The sequence below is a fragment of the Embiotoca jacksoni genome, unplaced genomic scaffold (genome assembly GCF_022577435.1).
Source record: "Embiotoca jacksoni isolate LCO1_2020_lvr unplaced genomic scaffold, fEmbJac1.0.p SCAF_2, whole genome shotgun sequence".
NCBI lineage: Eukaryota > Metazoa > Chordata > Actinopteri > Embiotocidae > Embiotoca > Embiotoca jacksoni.
Window position 1 is genome coordinate 23,408,158 of NW_027185340.1, and position 23,264 is coordinate 23,431,421.

At 41.9% G+C, this 23,264-nt stretch overlaps 1 protein-coding gene across 1 annotated transcript in view; it reads left to right on the forward strand.

The window, feature by feature from the left end:
* Nucleotides 1–2,916: 2,916 nt before the first annotated feature.
* The window catches only part of mao (monoamine oxidase), a 40,497-nt gene continuing 20,149 nt past the window's right edge, over nucleotides 2,917–23,264 (forward strand). The window contains exons 1-3 of the mRNA XM_069155114.1: nucleotides 2,917–3,057; nucleotides 20,108–20,202; nucleotides 20,880–21,017. Of these exons, the coding sequence (XP_069011215.1) occupies nucleotides 3,003–3,057; nucleotides 20,108–20,202; nucleotides 20,880–21,017 (288 nt within the window). The 5' untranslated portion in view covers nucleotides 2,917–3,002. The remainder of the gene's footprint in view (nucleotides 3,058–20,107; nucleotides 20,203–20,879; nucleotides 21,018–23,264) is intronic.

Genomic DNA, 23,264 nt, shown 5'->3' on the forward strand with positions numbered 1-23,264 from the left:
TTCAAGGATGACACAGAGACAGTCTTCTTATCTGGACATGTAGAACATTCTGGGGAGGAACTCAGAGGTGGATCGGTACCTTCATACGTGTCACCGTGTGTCTCCCTGATCGAGTTCTGTCAGTAAACATCTCTGTTTCGTCACACAAGGTGTTCTCTATTGACTTCTTCTCTCCAAATCTATGATTTTCATCACAGAGATTACAGTTATTGTTCATGACAAATGCAGGTCAGGGACAGTTTTACTTTACACAGTGTCTGCTGTGTGTTTAGTGTCCCACTGAGTCTTGGATGAAACATATTACAGACACCCTGGGAGACAAACACACCTCCCACACACATTGTCATGGTGACATGTGCACCGTCTCCTTCTGTCTCCAGTCTTTGTGGATGTGTCTTACATTCCCTCACTCGTCCAACAGCTTCTCTCACATCTATAACGTTATCTCCACAGCTGCACCTCATCACCTCCATTACATTCACACCCTAATGATGTAAAAGCAGGCATTTCAAGTGTTTATTGCCCATGAAAGAGAAAAAGGTAGTGACAGACATGTACAGAAACTACACAGTAAAATCACACAAAAGAAATTCAATACTGTAAGTCAGTGCAAAAACAGCTTTTTGAACAGCAGCAAAGTAACACACTGTAAATACAACCCACTGCTGGGAACAACGTTTCATAGCAAACAAAGAGACTGACTGAATTAACTCACTACCATCAAAATATGCTTCTAAGTACTTAATTGTAGTATTTTTCCAAAACGTTGGTATTCTTGCTGCAACTGACTGATTGGACTGCCTACCAAAAGCTTAGGAGTCCTAAAGTTAGGATGGACATAGCCCTTTTATTTAGTTTCTCCCACCTCAGTCCTGCAGTGGTTTGTGAATGCTGTCCCTAAATTTATATGAAGTAGAATGATTCTGTGAGACAGTGAGGACAACCATGATTTTAACCACCTTAAAGCTACTTCAAGGTCAAATGAAAGAAGGAAACGGTCACTTACATTACAACACATTCCACGGCACTGATTACAACTGCAGTTATTGATGATGTTGTATTGGATGGCGTTATAATCAAAGTTGTTTCTTTTAGACTTGAATACAAAAACAAGTGAAGCCTTAAAATGACAGTTTAAACATTCACTAAACACTAAGACTTTAACTAAAAGACTGGCTGTATTGCAGGGCTGCATTATATTAGGTTATAAAAGCGTTGACCAGTAACTCAGCGTGATTACATCCCTTACCTTCCCCCTTCTTCCTCAGTCTCTCCCACACACTGCCCTGTAGTCCCTGAAAGGACAAGGATGTGCTAGCGTGGGACTTTAGTGGCTTATTCCATAAATGAGGATTAGGATTTACCACAATCATGGTCAGATTAACCCACCGGGGGAGTCATAATTTAATGCCGATCCACTTGAAAATTTGCATTGGAAATATGTTTGTAAATCACATCTTACAGCCGACCCTCCGTAGCTCAAGACAGCTGAGAAATGTAGGGGCTCTCGAAGTAATCAAGTAAGTCCTGAATCAGTCTGTAAATACACACATGTTTGGGTAAAAAGTAAATAACACTCAGACCATATTGTCTCTCTCTGTGGCTCATACTGGAAGTCAAGAAAATACTGCAGATTTATCCCCATGCCACACTTTGCTTTTGGGGCTCGTTTAGCAGCAGATAACCAAAACAAGCGACTGGTAAAGATGAGTCACGAGATGCTGCGATGTAACACTGTTTTACTGAAAAGCTCCCACCGCCCTGATTTTTGCAAATGACCAGGCTTACATGCACTCCACTCAGTGTGTGCAAAAATCAGCACTCAGCCGTAACCAAGCAACCACAAGAGGGCCATACTAACTAAAGAATGCAATGTGAAGCCACTCAGGCTCCAGCAGAGTTTTACAGGCTACTGATGTCTGCAAAGCTTTCAGTTCTCTCCCACCGCTGCAGGACTTTAAATGTAGACGACTGTGTTAATGAGGTGAAACAGAAAAAGAGACGTGATTCAATTTAAAACTGTTATTATCACATCGGTATCAGGTTTTTATGTCATAGTGATTCTTTAAGTGTGGTCAAAGTGCATGTATAGCATGCCTATTCAATCTACAGCCAGATACTGATAATGTATCTATTGCCCCATACATGCAGATGTGTGCTCTTGTACCTGTAAACCTCATGCTCTGAGAGTTAGTAGCAGCCATTAATGGGTAAAACATTCTCATTCTGTGTATTCAGTGAACTTTTTTTGCAAGGGATTCATACAAGGCATCAGACATAAAGACAGTACACCTTCAATACTTTATCATGTCCATCTTTACTCTGCAGACCTGGTTACCGAGAGACAGAACCTGGAGATAGAAAGTTGTTTCTTGGCAAAAGACTACTCTACCTTTGTGTTTACTAGAGAGAAGAAAACAAAACGCACCGATTTGCCAAGCGTTTATACAAGCATTGGGAATTAAAGATTTACCACAGTGGATCAAAGTTGGGTCCTTTGATTCTGCCCTACTGATAAGAACAGACCTCAGACAATCATCCCTCCACCATGAGGTGCAAAGTCTAAAGAACCCATTTCCCATCAGACATGTTGACCTGTCTCAGTAAGGAGGGCAGTGGTGATGGCTGCACTCCACATGGGGAGTTTCTGCCTTTTGTACACGCTGGTTCACTCTCATTACTTTAAGGGACACCTCATTGAAGTCATCATTCATAAACCTGTGCTTTCCCTACAAATGTAAATGTGCCCTAAGAAACAGGTTTATAACGGTTACACGTGCAAATACTGCATTTCAATGAGGCAAAGAGTAAAGTCTCTGCAGGTCCATGACACTTCGTAATAATCCTCCCTATCCATAAAGCGGTGCTTTACTATCGGTGGGAGGAGTCTGCGGGGAGTGGGCCTGCCCGGCGCTTTTAATACAGATGCGCTCCTCGGTGCGCCCTGCGTTCAGCGGCGAGCGGACACGGCAGAGCGGGCGAGGGACAGACCAGACAACACCATGACCGCACCAAGCAACACCTACGATGTGATAGTGGTCGGCGGCGGCATATCAGGTAGGAGCGACTTCAGCAAACTTTGATTGTCTGTGCACGCTACGACGCAGGCAACACACTCTGTAGATTAACAGCTTTGTAACCGCACCGCCGCGCATGCACCGCCTCCGCCGCGCTGGTGCGCTTTGTGTGAGGTGACCAGACAACTGTTGCACATGAAACGCTCGTATGTTGTTCCCAAGAACTGCAGCTGATTTTGCAGTCACACGCAGACAGACTTTTGTTAGACAGAAAGCGTCTTTTTCTTCCTCACGGGATCCAATCCAGTTTCTCCACGTCCCCGTCTCTTCCGTGAGGCTGCCTCTTTCTTCTTGTCCACCGCTGTATCACCACAGCAGTGCATGTTAAGTAACAGCTAATCAGGCAGACCATACTTTGTATTACATAAGAGGAGGTGTGTGTGTGTGTTTGTATGTGTGTAGGGGGGGTGTCATACATTGTTATTGTCTGCATGTCTACGGTTGACATGTTATTTTAAATATGACATTCATTTTAAATGTGCTAGTTATAAAAACTACTTCCTTGTTTTGTATTTTTGTGAGAGCCAGTCAGAGACGAGCTGTGATGCTGAGGAAGAGTCCAGCACGTGAAGAAAACACATCTGGTTCAGCATCAGCTGTTCTTCTAGCAGCAGCTGGTTTTGCATTATGTAAGGTCTGTGAGCGTCCTGTTGATGCAGCGTTTGATGCAGTATTGCATTGTTGCACGTGAAGTATACACACATGAGGAAGGCGAGTCCTCGGGGTAATGGGCCGGTGTTCTCTGATGGGAATATTAAAGCTTCTGCAGCTTCCTCTGAAAGTAGACTGTCATGACAGGCAGCACATGGTTGTATTTCATGTGTTTCCTGTGAAGTAAAGAGTCTGGGTAGTCTCAAATACACGTTTTATTTTAGCAGTCTGTTTCCCCCTTCGCAGACTGTACTTGTACATGGTCAGTGATGAAAAGCTCCACAGATCACATGTCTCATTAGAATCTGTAAGATAATAAAACAACACATCTGAGCAGGATTTCTTGCTGATTGTAAACAATTTATAATGGGTTGGTTGGAGCAGAATAATAAAAATCAGATTAGTTGATTGACATCTTTAGTTGACACCGGACTAATCTGACTCACTGAGTGTGGCTACATGCACATCAATATCCCGCTTCTGATTGGATGTTTGGAGTATCCCGGTAACGTGTTGCACATGTCATCATCTTCTCCTGGTTCAGAGAAACATGGACCTGGAGTACTGTGATACTGTCGCATGTAAACAGCTGATCCAGGTTTCTGAAGGCTCTTATGTTCCATGTATGTTCTGATATGATCAAAACTAGATTAAGACACAATAACGTGCATGTAAACACATTCACTGTGTGCTTCTGCAGCTGCACACCGTTCAAACCGCGGTGACATTGTGCGGATGAGCAGTGCGGCTTTTAGGTGCAAAGTGGAGGATTTAAACGGCTGTCAGGCTGCTGTGTTGACTGAAGTTGTTTTTCCTGACAGTGAGTGAACCTCTGTCCTCTCTGCTCTCCTCTGCCTGACCGCAGCCGGCTCTCTGTTAGTCTGACAGCTCTATCGACTGCCGGCCCGTCTATCAGACAGTGGAGAATGTAGGTCAGTGTCAGTTCAAATACCAGTCAAACTGGCAAAACCAATGCCACAGAAAAAAGTTAATGTAATAACACAGGAGACCCTGCTGGGCCTCTCTCCCCTTGTGTCACATTAGGGTTCTGTAATTACACCATTTGTTTACCGCTGCCCTTTACTGGCTCGCCATGAGGTCCACATATAACAATCACTGTCCAATCAAAGGCCAGATGAAACACGGGGGAGGAGGAGTGCTCTTTAGTCTCTCTTCGCACCTCTCCCTGCATCTCAGTCGCCCTCTCCCTTGAGATGTGTGTCTCTCCATTTGCCTGCAAATGCAATTGTCATTTCCCTGCCCACCAGCAGGACTGCAGCCCTCAAGGGGCAGCCAGCATTTTCATTTTCTTTGAAAACATTAAGCACTTGTGACAGCCTATTATCAAACCAGCAGCCGAGAGGATGCCAGGAGAAGGAGGACGGCGCAGCAGAGTCAGAGGAGCGGAAAACAGAAATACAAGGGAAGAGAAGGAGGGAACCACTTCCTCTTGTTTTGTTGCAGAGGCTGAGAATGTGTGAAATGTAATGAGATAAAGTGGTAAAGGAAGGAGAAGACCCAGAGATAAAAAAAAAAAAATGTCTGAGAATTTGGGAAGGGAAAAGGGGAAATGACTGTTTGTAAGGAGAGTAAATAGGGAAGCAGAGGCAGATGTGAAAATGGAAAGAGGATGGAAGCGGTGACATGTAGTGCAGAAGTAAGAGGTTTGATGGGGCTTATGGCTCTCGAGCGGACTTCAAATCCTCATGCAGCGCGGTGCAGTTACCCCCAATAAACTGCAGTACATGATTCAGGGAACTTGGCTGCGCTGGTTGAAGGCCCGTAAACGCTGCTGGATTCCTCGTCTTCACAGACCTTTACCCGCAGAGTCCGGCAGTAAAGTTAAATGACTATAAAATTACAACATGATCAATAGAACGTACTGTTCAGGTCTCCCGACGACCCTGTGTCATGTTGCGTAATCTTCACCACATTACTGCAAGCAGGGTCACATCTATAGACAAAGGTACTGCTTGAAGGCAAAGCTGCACACTTGGTCTCAGTGTTTATTTTTTCATTCATTTATTTTTAATGCACTAACCCAAATTAAATTCCCTCGACAACCTGATATTTTACAATAGATATTGATGGTGTAAAGGAAAAATACAAATTACATGATTTTCTTTTTTACATGAAAAATGCACAGACAGTGAAATACTCATTCATCGCTGAGGTGTACCTGCAGGGAACATGCAGACAACAGCCTGCAGAAATAAGGTGGAGCAGCCTGTTTGAAGCCTGAGAGCAAAGGATTACAAAAACAGCACTGGCTTCTGCTCATTAAGTTTATTGCTTTGAGCATTTGGTGCCAATTGAAGGAGTCAGTTAACCACATCAGCGTTTTCTCCTCTCCTCTCTCATCTGGACTGACAGTCAAAGGACACCGAGAGTTACTGTTACACTGAAGGCAGCAAAATGCAGAAGTTTGAAATGTGCGGAAATGATGCCTGCACTTCAAGGTAAAGTAATTACAGATGTAACGGGACATCTCACTTGAGAAGTAATACGCTTCCGCTTTATTTGGGCGTAAAACCAAAAGTTGTAAAACAGAGAGTGTCAATAATAATTCCAGATTGCACAGAAAAACTAGGACTGTGTGCAAATACAGCAAGAATGGTTGGTCTGAGCCAGACCAGGAGTTTACCAAGTACCTCTTAATAAGTTTGTCTGATTGATTAACACGTTTAGTCGGCCAACAGCTTGTATTATTTTTCCTGTTTACAGTATTTGTGTTGATGCTGCAGTTTTTGACAATGTTTGAACTGATTGAATTGATGACGTGGAGCCTCATTCATAACTGTTGCGTACGCACAAAACGGGGCCCGAAAGAGGTGGACGCCGCTCCACACGCAGAAGTCTGGATTTAGAAAAAACTGAAAATGTGCGCACCTGTAAGCAAACTCTGACCATCCGTACGCACGTTTTGGAGATGGGGGAAATTGGTGAGGTGGTGAATTGAAGCCACGTTGTAGATACAGTATGTGACAGTCGTCACGATACGTATAATGAAACTTCTCACACATTAAGTTCACAAATACTTATTCCATAAGCAACTTTCAATTGTAAATGAGAGAAACAAATCTAAATCTCAAATTTGAGTCCGCTCATTTAAACCATGCGCACTGTCCCACCAACACATTCCTTTTCATCGCGTGAACACGGCAAACGAATCATCATCCTCTGTAAAAATCCAAAATAACATCAAATGGCATCAGACTAATAAACTGCAGAACAGAGCGTCAGTTTTTAATATTTTCTCATGTTGTGCACAAATAGTTGAATGCAGTTGTTGTGTGTAAAAGTTCTTCCACTGCGTTCTCAGGCGCTCAGAGTGCAGCGTCATTAGACGTCACGGTGGAACTTCTATCACTGCAGCAGCAACATGTTGCCGCTCGCAGCATTTCTTTAGTGTTTGACCCCACAGCTGTGGGAACCAAACAAATATGAGCTTCATATCCTCCCCCTCGTTCACAAGCACCTAGATTTCTGTGTCCGAAAAATTGCATCTCCGTTTTTGACACAATTAACCAAATTGATCCACATAGCTAATTTCATGTGCATCAACCTTCACAATATGCTTTGTATTGAACATTTATGGTTGAGTGTGTGTGTGTTGAAGGCGGGATGTGAGGCTGATCTACGTGTGCACATTTCTACGTGGATTGATATTTATAAAGGGAACATTGCGTGCAGGTGTGCGTGCGCACGGTTTTATAAAGGAATATATTTCTGCACACGCCATTTTCTGCTCTTGTCCGCACGAACACTTTTAGTATGGATCCTACGCCATGCTTTATAAATGAGGCCCTACAGCTCCAAAAATAAAACCCAAGTTGTAAAAGTTTATCATTTACCATTTTAAGCACATTTATTGAGGCAGGCACCACACAGCAGATACACCACGCAGACCGAAGAAGGTGCTGAGGTGCAGTTATGGTTGTGTTGTATATATAGTTAATAAAAACAGTCTCAGGTAACAGGATGTAAATTCTCAGTCAATACAATTTCTCGGTGTTGTTAGCTAAAGTCGCTCCTTCTTTTCGTTTTCTGGCGGTCCATCTGAAAATAATCCCGTCATTAATTATAAAAGCTGTTTTTTTGGGGGTGTGTTTTATTGACAGGTCTGTGGTGCAGTCAGGTTACTGATATTGGATTGGCAGGACGCAGTATCGTCGGGTTTAAAATCAGATTGAGTCAGATTGCCCCTCAGCTCGCCCCAAGTATGGTCACTACTGGATCCGAAACGCTTGGGACTAGCATGATGGCGCCGGTCATAAAGATTCGCTCAGACACTCTGCAGGGTGGACCAATCAGCAACCAGTAGGTGTCAGAGGAACCGTTGAAGCAACGCTAGCAAATATAAAAGAATTGAAGCAACAACAAGAACAATGCCCAACATGTTTTTCATAGATCATAGACCAACATGGCTTTGCGCTCCGCTCATATTGGGGGAAGGTCTCTGCTCTTCACAGCTTGGTGAGTTTTGGTGCACTAAATATGGTGGTTAATGCTGATTGGTTAAAGGCTGCTCTAACAGTTGCAAAACTAATCTGAGGTCTACGCCCATTAGGATGCAACGACTAGAATCAATCCCCAATACCACACTTCTATGTTAATGCATAAAATCTGAGTCGAGGAATACCAGTTCATGCTGTAACTGCTAAACATAAAAATAAGCTCCTGCTTCCTAAATTAGCTGTTTAAGTTGAACATAATGTGTTCACAGCTTGTTTCCCCCAAGTAGCCGAGAAACATCCGTTATTGTTTCTGATTACAACTCAGGTGAAGATCAGGATTTGGGGTTAAGCAGAAAGTGGTACCTGTGGCTCGGGTGAGAGTAAAGCTTCAGGGGATGAATGTTAGTCTCTGTAAAACAAGATTTAAGTGTGTTTGCTGGAGCAGATCTTAGTGCCAGTGTGTCTGACATGCTCCATTGTTCATGTTAAAGAGAGAGATCTGGGTAACAGCCAAGGACAACAGCTCTCTGACATAACACCAACACACAGGCATGCACTCTCACACACACACACACACACACACACACACACACACACACACACACACACACACACACACACACACACACACACACACACACACACACACACACACACGGTACTGAGATATGTGCTGAGTGCTGTGACCTATGAGTCCACAAAAAAGATGACTGTCTCCGTTGTCTCTGATGACAGTTGAGTCCAAAACTCAGTGTCATATCCAGTGAAAGAAAAACGGAGATATTTTATTTAAAGAAAACTCCATTACAAGGGAAAGTCTTAAATTAATAATTGTAACTGAGGAAAGTACTAAAGTATCAGCAGGAAATTGTCATTTAGGTATCAAAAGTCAAAAATACTCATCAGTAAAAGAATGGCTCAGTTTCATAGTTTTATACGGTTGTTACATGACTTATTTATTAAAGTACATCTGAATGAATCACTGAAGTGTTAGCTGGTTGAGGTAGACACAGTACAGGATATGTACTACTGAGAAACACATTGTTTTTATTGAATGTAAAACCCTCATTTTACTACGTAACTAAGGTGAGTGGAGTAGAAGTATAAAGACGCAGTGAAAGAAAATACTCTGAGTAACACAGAAATGCCATTAACAGTAGTACAGTCATACAGCTGTAACAGTGCTTCGTCACACTCCACCAGTGTGTCATCAGTCACTCCTCACGTCGCTGTTGACCATATTCTAGGCTTTATTTCTCTTTGTAAGTTACAAAAGCTGCAGAATCGTTGTGACTTCCATCTTATGAAATAGATATTGTGCTCTTTGCTCTTTCATGAACACTCAGGTGGCATCTATTGAGTCTACAACATACTGTCGGCCTTCCAAGTAAAGCTGTCATCATACTCGAACGCTCCGACGGCAGCATGAACCTCAACCTTCCCTGACAATGTTTCTAATTACTGTGAACGTGGCTGCAATCCTCGATCCCCACTTTCTCTGTCCAGCTGTGCAAACAAGAGAAGGCGCTGCCAGATAACCGTCATTAGATGGCAGCTCGTGTGTGTTTCCATCTGTAATTTTCTGCATGCCTGCACCTCTGTGTTTGCCTTGTGTGTGGCAGGTAGAGAAATTAACAGCAGCAGTAATCTCAGCTCTGTCAATCTTATAAATGATGACAGTAATTGTGTGACAAAGTGCTGATGGATGTTTGCACAAGTAGGAAAGTTCTCATCTCTGTGATACGATCAGAGAAGGATCTGAGGCCGGGGCCTGAGGGAATTTTTACCACTTTCCTTCTATGTTCAGTGTTTTTCTGTTGTTGTTAGAGTGATAGTTGATAGTGCTAACAGTTATTTGCTTTTTGACAGAGAATCAGATGAGGGACTGACACCCCTCCCCTGTCTCTCTGGCAGGCCAACAAATGAAGCTCCAACATTGTTAGTAGGAACTAACTCAGCTGAGAGTAAAGTCGGGAAACTCGGAGGGGAAACACACGTCCAGCATCATGTCTTGTTTGTTTAGTCGGCACAGAAGCAGAGTAAAGTGACAATCTGCTGTTTTATGGTGGGTTATGTGGGTTGGCTGGGACCAGTCATTTCCTGCAGTTGGTCAGGTAAAGCAGCTGATAACTGTCACCAGAGTGCAAACAGAGAAGCTGCATGTTGGTTCATTTCACCACTGAGCTGTAAAATACTCCCAGAGCTTATTACACTACTCTGATTCTCATGTTTTAATTTGACTGTTGTCAAACTACTGAGTAGTCACTATCATCACACATCTCTCCCAAATATATGGACCGTTATCAGCTGTTTATTTCTGATCCAATGTTCAGACCGAGCAGATTGCACCGAATAGGAGGCCAGAAAATGACCTTTATTATGACTTTTAGTGGCTTTAGTAAATGTGATAGGAGCAAAGGAGGACATCAGGTGACGGACAGTGTAAAGATAGAGAACGTGAGAAAGGACTGTCTGACAGCAAAAGTCAACACGGACTTATTTGAAGTTTTGTATGTAAGTTAATAAAAGTCACGTAAGTAATGCGACAACTTATGCCAGCAACAAAGTTATTGTAACAATGACATTTCCCTGAGTCTAACCAAGTAGTTTAAAACTAACCAAACTGTGACCAACATGTTACTATGACGATGAAGATTCAGCATGCCTGTCGCCGGTATTCTCCAATGGTCACGTTATCCTTGGTAACAGCCGATTGAGCCAACGAGGAGGTGCAGGACGGCCCTAACAGCCACATCTCTGGTCCCGGTAACAGTCAACTGAACTTAAATCCTCGTCATGAATCCCCCCCCCCCCTCCCCTTTCTTATATATCATTTCGTAACTTCTTTCTTTTATGTAGTTTTTATTATTTTATTTTGCATTTTAAACATTTTGTTTGACCTTTGTTTATATTATGATAAGTTTGGAAAAGCATGAAGTACATGCTCTTTTACAGCTGTTCACTGTTAATAAAATATCAAAATACTTATTAAAACAGAAACGAAACAATAAAGAATTTACAAGTTCAGTGAAAGCACAAGAAGGAAGAGATTAATTTCTGGGGTTGTGCTTAGAGTTAAAGAAGCGTGTACATGAGGTACATCAGGTGATGTATTCAATGCGACTTCTGCACAACAAACAGCAAAACAATGTTTATCAGTTCAGTTCTGGCTTGAAGCATCAGCCAATCACTGGAGCACGTTGAATATGAGCCAGAGCAGCCAGGAGGAGATACAAGATGGAAGATTTCAACAAGTGGCTTCAGAGATCGATAAGTAGAAATGATTTTAATGTGTCTCAGACATGGAGGGTCAGCCAGCTTCATCATATTGATTCATACATCTTATTCCAGGATTTTTGACTAGCAGGACTTTGATATTTATGTTTCATTAATTATAATAATTTGTTGTTTTATGTATGAACACTTTGAAATGTGCTCTACAAATAAACTTGTCTTGCATTGCTTGTTGCTTTAAATCTGGTCCACGCCGAGAAACAGGCAGCTGCTCCTAAAAAGAAGACATTTCCAGTCTAAATTGTGTTGTAATTGTGTGTGATCGCTTGTCAGTATGTCTCCTCAGTTTGTTGCCCGTAAACATCCAATCATTGTCAGCGTGTTGAGAACATGAGAAGGAGAAAAAGTGATGGCTGTAAATGCCTCGCCTCAATGCGATCAATACGCAGCCTTTTAGGGCCCTGATCCAAGTGGCTCGCTTGTCACTCAGCCGGTATTGAATTTTTGTTTGTGTTCCTGAGAAGAACGTTTTGCTGAGGTGCAGAGTCAGACACATGAAGAAAATTAAATGTCACACGCTGACGGTGTTTAGCAGGTTGGCATCATGCAGACAGAAGACGGCAGCTTTTTGATTTACTTTTGAAGAGACTCCTGTCAGGCTGAGCATCACTGACAGTGTGACTCGTCTTTCAGAAGAATATGTTCACTAGAATCGTGTTTTATTCAGAAGGTACATGACAACCTATAAACATTTTTTTAGAGTTATAACATTACAATATATTGAATATTTAAACAAAATCACATCTGTCATGTAAAAGGTGTAAAGTTCAAAAAGATTAGTTCAACATTTTCACAACTTATTTGCCTCTCTCATCTGTTTATTTATTATGACGCTACAACCAGTTGCTGGTTTAGCTGATATTAAACTGGAAGCTGGGAAACAGAAATCCTCTCTCTTCCCAGGCCAGCTGTAACTCTGATGTTAAGATAATTTGATGCAGCTTGTTGGAGCTTCATGTTGAACAAACAGGCACAACGCTGTTATCAATTCTCACATCTAACTTTTGGCAAGAAAGAAAATATAACAATGTCAGCATGTCATTAACAAATCACGTTCATGAACCGCAGACGTCTGATGTAATGTAAGAAAACACCAACAGAAGCAGTGCTATTTGTGAGCTGTAGACTCTGACCCGAAGGTTCATGTCAACTCTCATCGTCAGTAGTCGAAGGCTGCTAATGTGATTTGGACTGTTACAGCTGGGAAACACTGGGGGATAAAAGACGGCAAGAGCAATTGGAAGTGAAATGACAATTAACAGGTGTTCAGCCAGAGGTGGAACGAGACGGGAGTCAGCAATAAACAGATAAAGGCATAAACAGGAAATGGCCAGATAACTTGCGAGGACAGCAGCGTTGAAACATGCACATGATCAGACGCATGTTGCTCACAGACGTAAATATAAATATCCAAATGGTCACCAGCATGTGGTCAAGAGCTCGGCTGCACAGCATTTATGTCAGCTCTAGAAGAAGTGTCTGTGTCAGCTTGATTATTTCATTCACCCCCATAAGTCATCAATCAGATCAGAAAAGAAGAAGCTGCTGCTGCTGGAAGCGTCTTTACATGGAAGTGAGGCTCATCCTGATTTGGATCAAATCTGAGGAATGTTAGGCATATTTTTGTATATTCCCCTAACTGATTATTACTGCGTGTATTGGCAGGCTTGTCCGTGACATTGACAAAATTCGATCATCTTTAACTTTAAATGAACCTTAACTTGACTTTTGCTTTTGGCCTGTCTTGTTCCACTGTATGTGTTGGGAAACAGTGTCCTCTCGTCTATTTACTACAGACCTGGTTAGGTCATGTCCATGTAAACACACTCACACCGTCCTCCTGAACTGCTTCTTCTGCTCAGGGTTGCAGTGAGCTGAAGCCTATCCAGTATCCCAGCATGCACAGCGGGAGGGGGGGCGGTTGCCTACAAAATCAACATATGTAGACACACATCGACACACACGTTCAAATGGTGGATTAAATCTGAAAACATATTCTTTCTCACTGACACTGAACTTTTTAAAATTGCTTTCTAAGAAATGTGGAAGATCAATGTTGTGTTTGAGTGTGTGGGACATTTATGAGACTGTGAGTATTTATGTTGAGTTATATGGAGAAAGATAGCAGAGACAGAGTCCAGACAAGGAGATTTCTTCACATGCACACACGCGCACGCACGCACACACACACACACACACACACACACACACACACACACACACACACACACACACACACACACGCGCACGCACACACACACACACACACACACACACACACACACACACACACACACACACACACACACTATACAAATATAGTTTCTTTCTGCCAAGTGGCTCCATCTTAACAATTGCTGTTGTCAAGGAAACTATGTCTGTCCCTGTCTTGTTTTCCAGCAGGGAGGGCAGAGGATAAAAGTGTGTGTGTGTGTGTGTGTGTGTGTGTGTGTGTGTGTGTGTGTGTGTGTGTGTGTGTGTGTGTGTACAAAAAGCTCCACAAACTCAGTCCTGACTGTGTTGAGTAACTTCAGTTCAACCCAATAAATAACAGTGGAGTTTTTTAGACCATGGAGTGCATGGCCAATGAAAATGAAACAGTTTGTTTCATTTGTTTCTCCTCTCACACATTCACAGAGACATCTGACAATTAGGTCAAGCAAAGCCCTAAGGTGCTGCAGTGGAGGGGAGGAGAGCAGCAGTGGTGGGGAGTCAGGAGGGAGAAATAAACAGAGATGACTGAAACGCACACAAATCCAGCTGTAGTCGGGTTATAATCAGAGGAGCAAAATAAAGCACATTATAGCACCAAAGAATTGCTACTGAGAGTCCTTCAGAAGCTGAATGCAATGCAGCAGGCTCATGCACATGTCTTTTATTCCACAATAAGTAACTCAACTCCATCTGAAAACACGTTTCTTTATATTTCTAATGATAATCTTGTAAAATGAAAATGGTCAAAAATGAATTAAACACACCTCTACGGAAAATAAAAAGATCTAATGATACAAACAGACACAGAAGTTGAATTATAGCAGCTGAGTGAACTTCATATATAATGAAGTTATACATCTCTCCATTCACTCTCTCAGTACCATCTAATTGTCCGATTTTTGTGTTTTGTTGCACTTCTCTTTACTCGCTATTGCTCTGCTTCCTTGCACACTTCTATTGTTTGTCACCATTACTGGGATTTCAATTTAAATGATACTTAATGCATCTGCACAAATTTACTCGGAGGACACTTTTCCTCGTGACCCATGAACACTCTGTGAACGCACAGTACAACCTACCTCACTCACCAACTCTCCGCCCTTCTCTTGTCTGAAGCCTCCTTAAATGTATATGCACAAAGGAGGGAGAAGGCCCACTGAATGATCACCAGCTGCACCTCAGATGACAGGAAGACTGGGCTTCAAGGCGGCTGCATCTGTTTGATTAATATCAAGCATGTCTTTAGGTGCAGAAAGCCTGTAACAGCAGAGGAAATCTGGCCTAGAGGGGGAGGGGGAGGAGGAGGAGGAGGAGACATCTGTGCTCTCTCTTTGGTTCTTCATGGTTTCCACCAAAGACAACCTGTCCTTTTTCTTCCATTTGTATCTCTTTATTTATATTTTCATGGCTGGAGGTAGAATGGAAACATTTAAGCCGATAAAACGATTTGGTTTATCAAGTCTGTCATGAAACAGCTCTTAGATGCCCAGACAAACATTGAAACAGGCTTTTTCTTGCTGCTCTAATTCCTTCTACCAGCCATTACATAGATCCTTTACTAATACGCCGCCAGTATAAGTAAATCCCCAGTCCTTGAAATATATATAATAAAAATGTCCAAAGTTTATCTGCTGTTCATCCTCTAAAGTCAGTGACTGTTCAGTATACAATTCCCACAGTGTTAGCAACATTGAGCTGCTGTATGGGACAGCTAATTACTGTGTATTCTGTAGGTTACATAAGAATAATCTTTAGAAACCCAAATTATCATCATTTAAATTTAATTTGAAAATTGTCAGACTCCTTTATGCTATAAAATATTACAATACATTTTATTAAACATTTCTTATTTTTGTAATAAAGTGTAATTAATTATGTTTTTTTAAATGATTACTTTTAAAATGATGAGTTCAGTCTTGAAACAATAAAAGTAGTTCATCCCATGAAGTTATGTTGAAGCAATGTTAGCTTATTTATAAACTTGCAGCATGCATTGCATTGGGGTTAAAATTCTCCAGAAAACCTTATTTTTCATGTCGCTAAAAGATAAGTGAGAAGTGTGTAATTCTTTCATCGGTACAGCATAAAGATTTGAGTTATTTCTACTTAGAGAAAATGAACACAAGTAAAAATCCCCAAACTTTAAACATGCTGACTTTTCTTGCCATTAAATATTTTCTGTTTCAGAGTATAAAGGGAATTCAGTACTGTTCAGTGCTCTGATTACACCAGTGCAGTATCTCAACCTGGTAACAGCCTCTTTTAAACATTGCACACGGGCCCACTCTACCAGGAAAGTGGTGTGAGTGTTTGGTTTAAAGTTTCTCTTTCAGTTGCAGCAAAATAAACTGAATGAATTTTCATTCATCAATCAGATCTCCCTGTATCATCAGGTTTCTGCAGCTCATGAGGTCACTGCGTCCTCCTGAACTCTGTGTTGCCGTAAGACAAGGTCTGTTACAGCGAAAGAAAGAGAGTCTGGTGTTCCAAGTTTTAAGAATGCGGCAGGCGCCTCTCTTTATCTGGACACAATTCTTGGAGACAAACTTATCTGGACCTCTGAGGGGAGGAACGCATAGATGGATTGGCTGGACACTTTAACACATGTCACTCTGTCTCTCCTTAATTGAGTTCTGTTATAAACATCATTGTTTTGCCAGCCAATGCGGTTTCCTTTGACGTCTTTACTCCAAATCTACGATTGCTCTTGAAGAAACAACTCCAGAGACAATGATGTCTGCAGAAGTTTCTGCAGTGCTGAAAGCGTTTTTTTCTGTACAGACATCAGAGAAAAAACAAAAACACAAAGCAGTAGAGACATAAAAAGGTAAACTAGATTTTCTCACTGTATAGGACGGGTTTGTTTTGGTTGTTTAACTGCACATTTTCATATTTTCAACCATATGATGTCACATTTTCTTTCCGTTTGTCCTTCTGCATGAGCTGAATTTCAATCTGGCCGTCTGTTTCTCCTCTCAGCTGTAGTTCAGCTCGGGAACACTCTTAGCATGTTGATTTTTCCATTCCTCTTCTTCGTTTCATGGAGGGGGACTGAAGGTAAACAACAGAAAGAAGCTCAGTCTGATTCCTTTGAAGTGATGATCGCTTTATACTGATCTACGAGTCGCATTTGTACAAAAGCTTTTTTTTCATGAAACAAAAAGAAAAGAAGTAAAGCTTCAATTAGGACAAACAAGCTCTATGATCAAAGCATTATCCCAACAGGAAGCCGCTGTTTGCAGTGATTGCTGTAGGCATAAACAAGAGATGCAGCATATGCTCTTTGTTTTCAGACACAGACTGGCCTTTTGAGCCGAGCACAGGTAATAGATCAATTTAACGGAGGACGATTTCTGAGCCTTTTATGGCTTTCTCCGAAGCCTGGGAGGCTGGGCATGTTTGGACAGGGAATGCTGAAGTTGGGTAATGCAGAGCAAACTATGTTTAAACTTATATAAACCTTGCTAGCTTCAACAGGGCTTAGCAGGATTTGGAAGGGAGGAACGCGGGGGGAGAAGGTGGTGAGGCAAGATTCAGGGCCAGCAAAACATTTGCACAGATGTGTGTTCCCGCTGAGAGCTCGGTCCTCGTTACGTGTTACCTTCTGCTTTTGTGCTCAGCGTTTGACAGTTTGGCCAAAAGCACAATGTGGTCAGAAGTATATGGACATCCACTGGATGTTGTGTACGTCTTGTTTAGAGCCTTCAGTTTCACTGAGGAAATATTAACGCTTCAGTTCACAATTATATTTTACCAACTTTGTGACGTCGGCTTAAGTGATGCTCCTCACTGTGTCAAAATAAACAAATCATAAAGTTTTCTTAGGTTAGTGTGAACCAGGGGTTTCTAAACCGTAGCTTGTGAAAGGCCAATAGCCTGCGCCCGGGTTCTGAGTAGATCACAGAATATTTTAACAATATACAGTATTTTCTATACATATATTGGCAGCCTAAGTATATTTCGTGATCAATTTCAGCATTTTTAAATTATGTCAGAGAGAACGACACTATCACCGTGATCGATTACCGAGTGGACAGTCTCTCCTCGCTCTCCTTCAGCTGTGTCTGCTCCGCACCGCGTCAGTGCAGCAGAGGTTGAGGTTCACCCTGAGTGAGACACACAGAGATCAGAGGACAGAAACTGCGACCTGCAAAGCGCCTGCAAAGCGCAGCAGAGACTCTCACACTGAGCCGGAAAGAAACGAGTGCTTATGAATTAGGTAAATAACATAAATAAAATAGTTTTGGCTGGACTGGGCCAGAGCTATAAAGAGTGGCTGTCACTGAGTGAGTAAGAGATCAAAGTTACACCACAGCTCAGCTGAATTCCACGACTTTTCAAATTAAAAGCCCTCCAGTTTCACAGGGTCCAGCCGTTTACTGGGTTCTGACTTAGACGTGTTTCTTTCAGGAGGGGCGGGGGAACCCAATCGAAGGGGAAACCCTGGATTTTCCTTGTTAAATCTTATATTTGAGTGCTTTATTTGACACTTTTCAAACCAGTTTGGCTGCACACGAGTTGTATGCACTGCAGTAATCATTTAGTGAACATCTGTATAATTGTAAATACATGCTGTTGAATTTAAGCTCTTGTGATACAAAATGTGTGTGTTTAGTATCGATTTGTTATTGTTCACATAAAATAAGCTTATTCTCCTCCGTGCAGCTCCTCCAGACAGAGGAACAGCTTTTCCCATGAGGCTGTCAGGATGTTGAGCTCTCTCCCTTCTCTCCCCCTTGACCTACAGGGCGAGTCTGAACCTTTGCACTATGGACCCATATTTGCACTACGTTGTACTTATATATATATATTGCAGTTAAGCGTCACTGTGGTTGTTGTCTGTCTTATTGTTTTTATTGTTACATTTTTATACTTTTATTGTTTTATCTTTTTATTTTGTACACCTTGGGACTGTGGGAAACAATATTTTGATCTCTCTATGGATGGACATTAAAGTTGACTTTAGTCAAGTGCTCAGCTACGTGAATAAATGTTACTAAACATGAATAGCTCTCAGACACTTTAATTTTGTCAAGTAGCTGTCAGAGGAAAAAAGGTTGGAGACTCCTGGTGTAGAAGTACTCGCCCTGCCTTTCAGATAAAAAGAGTTGCATTATTCAGGGTGCCCGAGTTTTACAAGTTTTTCTCTTGCACAATGTTGAGGGATTCAGTAAGCTGTGAATTTTCAGAAAGAAACTGTAAACTAAGACTGTAAATGTCTTAATTTACCTGGTTTATATTGGGTTTATAGAAACCTTTATTTCCCCTGTTCCCCTGTCTTTTAGCACTAATTCCATCAAGGATCCATCAGCTTTTAATCTCCCAGCTTTTAAAATCAAATGCCTTCCGGGTTCCCTTCATGGGTACGCTGTTAATGTGGAGTTTTATTGACGGTAGCTAAACATCGATATAAACTAGAAAATCCTGGTATTGATATAGTATGAAAACAGCATGAAAAACAATTACTTTTATTGACATCAGCTTGAGTAGTATCTCACGTAAATCTTAGAGAAATCGCTTTCAGACTATCTGGTTTCTGTGCGTTTGATCGTGTGCTGCACTGACAGTCCAATCCTGCTGAGCCATATGCTGCGCGATAATCCTCTGCGTATGTGTGTATGTGTGTGTGTGTGTGTGTGTGTGTGTGTGTGTGTGTGTGTGTGTGTGTGTGTGTGTGTGTGTGTGTGTGTGTGTGTGTGTGTGTGTGTGTGTGTACACGCGCATCAATTATGTGTATGTCTGATTGAATTAAAGCTATGACAGGGCTTGCCCTAGGTCAGTGTGTGAAAAGCTGTTTTCCTGCCGTACACTCATCGGTTGGTCATTCAGTGTGAGCAAGTCAACATATGTGAAAGTCTAGCACTCGTCTTTGCTCTGCCCTCTCTTTCTCCTCACATGATCAGCAGGTCAGCTGGTTTGTGATTTGTTGTGGAAGACTTTCTCTCTGCCTCTTGGGCCTTCAAAGATTTCCCCTCTCCCCCCACTTTCCTGTCTTTTCCCATGGCTCTCTGAATTCATTTGGAAGGCGAATGTCCTTTCATCCTTTTTAAAGAGACGTGTACAAGACAAATGAGCATCACTTTAAAATGGTACATTGAAAGACAAGAGAAATCTGATTTATTTCTAAAGAAAATTACTTTTAATCATCATCCTTCTAGTCAGATTTTCCAAATAATCCCCTTCATCCATCTAATATGTCTGAAAGTTACCTAATCGAGCCATCGCAGCCTCACAAAGACCTGATGAAATGTTTATTTCCAGAAAGGTGTGGCATTGAGCCATTCAGTCATAAAGTTTGACAGCCCTGCTCCACCGGTGTATCTTTACTGTGAGAACACTACAAAGGGGATTAAAATGAAAAAAAAAAGAGTACACAGTTCCTTTAATAACACGTCTCTCTCTGTCTGTTGGCAGGTTTGAGTGCTGCGAAGCTGTTGAAAGCCAGTGGGCTGAACCCTGTCGTGTTGGAGGCCAGGGATCGGGTCGGCGGCCGCACCTTCACTGTGCGGGTAAGATCAGGAGAGATGTGCTTACTATGAGGGAATATTTTGTGGTTATAATGCCCTATAACAATTAATAACAGTAATTATAATAATAAACTATATTTCTATAGAACCTACCTAACTAATTTGCAGCAGTATACGTTTTGAAAGAAGCATAATGCATCATAGAGATTTTGTTCTCTACTAACACGAGAAAATGTTGCTAATCAATTGTTATTTTTGGACGGTTACAAAAATGTTGACACAGTATAACAGTAAAAATGAATTCTGATATTTTAGTACAATATCCACTTATTTGATTTGTTGTAATTTAGCTTGAAGAAATTTTGACCATGAATTGATGACAGAGTTCAGGTCAAAGAAGAAAAAAGGAGTCAACTTATCGAGAACAACAGATATGCAGTTGTAGTTTGGTGTCATTTGCATTGAAGTGAAAATCAGTTCTATAAAGATGGATTATGGTTATGACCCCTTAGGTTAACATACATAGAGTGAAAAGCAGTGGACCCAGGACAGAGCCATGTGGTACTCCTCATGGAGTTTCAATGACACTTTTAGGATCGATAGCATTGAAAGCTCTACTGAAAGCACAATAATAAAAAGACTCTTCAGCACTACCAGAAATGTTCTTTAAATGTTCTCCTTGTTGCCTGTTAATGTGTTTTTCTGTTTGTTTTATTCAGAGTAAGGAAACAAAGTGGGTCGATCTAGGAGGGGCATACATCGGACCAACTCAGAACCGCATCCTCCGGTTGGCCAAAGAGTACGGCATAAAGACCTACAAAGTCAACGAGCATGAGAGCCTGATTCATTATGTCAATGTGAGTCCCAACATCTATAAGTGGCTTTATTTCAAACAGCGTATAATTTCCTACTTCAAGCGTTCGATGATGTCATATCTGTGCAGGACCACAAATGATCCAGATCTGTCCCACTCTTTAAGTTTCATTTTTATTAATTTAATTTTGTCAATTTCCACAACAGAACTCAAACATCCTCAGTTTGACCCTTAGAACAATAGACAGGAAATGCCTGGGTTAAACTTCAAGTATCATTCAAAAGGCATGGCAGCAAGAATGTATATATATTCATCAACTGGTTGATTTCACATTACAAACTGTAAACCTGTGCAGCAGGTTGTCTGTTCGCTGGTCCGTCAAGCGTTTAGGTAAGCCAGGTAAGATCACAGTGACAAGATGTACATAATCAATGAAGCGACTACTGCTTTGCCTTCTGTGTGGATTTCGCACAGCTCCTCTCTCACTTTGGGGACAGCGTGGATCCTGCTGCTGTGTGATGCAACAGCTGATTGATAAAGTCAAAGAAAATAAAACAACATTTGTGTTTGAAAGTAGATCAAAAGAGTGACAGGCGCCATCTTGCTAGTTCTGAGCCAGAAGTGACCATATTTGTACGAGCTGGAGAGAAGCGAGTGCTGGACCAGACTGACCTGGACATCCGACAATACTGCGTCCCGCCCACCAATAGCTGTGACCTGACTGCACTACTGGCCTGTCAATCAAACAGACATGCCCCTAAAAACACAGCTTTTTTTTAAACTTATTTTCAAATTAATGACGGGGTTATCTTCAGAAGGACCGCCAGAAAACTAATAATAAGGAGCGACTTTAGCTTATAACACCGAGATAACTCGCGGTGAAATTGTGTTGATTTAGCTTAAGGCACTTCTGCATCGTCCTCATTTTTCTGACCCGCAGGCTACGTCCACTTTTGTATACAGTCTGTGGTTGTACTTGAGTTGTTAACACTAATACAGAAGGAGACGACCTCAGCTCTAGTCTAAATAAACTGTTCATTCATACAGAACAATGTGATGAGAATGTTTGCACCATTAGTGCTACGTTGGATGTTTGGTACTAAAAAGGTGACACTGAGGTCTTTCCTTAACCACAGTTCTTCCACATTACATGTGGTATTTCTGTGAACAACACAGTCCAAACATTTTTGCGGCGGTGCACCTCAGCCGTGGCCTACGGATGTAGACTCCGCATGTAGCCCCTTAAAATATAAATGTAGCTGTAGACTTTCCCATAGACTCAATGTGTGAAGTGAATTTGTCCCTCAGATTGGTCTCATAGGCTCAAAGCCATGATCGTACCTCACTGATAATAACTTCAAGTGGCAGCTAGAGTTCAGTTGCAGTAACTGAAAGAGATGTGCTGTGGAAGTGTGATCCAACTCAAACCAAAGGCCATCTCATACCCTCTGATGAACAGCCACATTAGTCTCTTTCCCAAGGTGCTTAGAGAACAACAAGGTAGTACTCAGAAGAAAACCAAATGTTGTGGCTTCCCCGTGACTTCTTATTTAGCGAGCAGCCTGCCACCCCTTTCCTCTCCGGCATTAGTGACTGGAGATGCTAATCTCTGCCGGAGGGATTTCAGTAATGCAGTTTCTCTTTTCTCTGAGTGGTTGAAAGGCAAACAAAGAGGGAAGGAAGAAGGAGACACTCTGGTCATATTTCTTTGTTCTTGTTATTCTTTGCTCAATATCTCATTAGTGTGGGCGCACCGCTGCCCTTAACACAGTTGTGTTCCTCTACCTGATTTAATTTGCAGTTCCTGCCATGTACCCTGATCAAACTACTCCTATAGTAAATCACTGGACTGTGTGTGTGTGTGTGTGTGTGTGTGTGTGTGTGTGTGTGTGTGTGTGTGTGTGTGTGTGTGTGTGTGTGTGTGTGTGTGCGTGTGCGTGTAGTGGAGATGGAGAGGGCTTATCTCAACATAGTCTGTGTTTCAGTCATTGAATTCTAACTTCAGAAGTGGACTTTAAGCTTGTGGCCTGGAGTTGTGGACACACTCTCTCTCTCTCTCACACACACACACACACACACACACGCACACACACACACACACACACACGCAAATACACGCAAACACACACACACACACGCAAACACACCTTCACTGCATTATATAGAAACTTCTTTCTGATGTCCACCACCCTCACTGCATTCACATGCATGACGGAGCCCGAATACACAGAAAATAAACCTCTGAAATTACCACACTCAAAAGTACTGCTCACAAATCACCAGAAAGAAA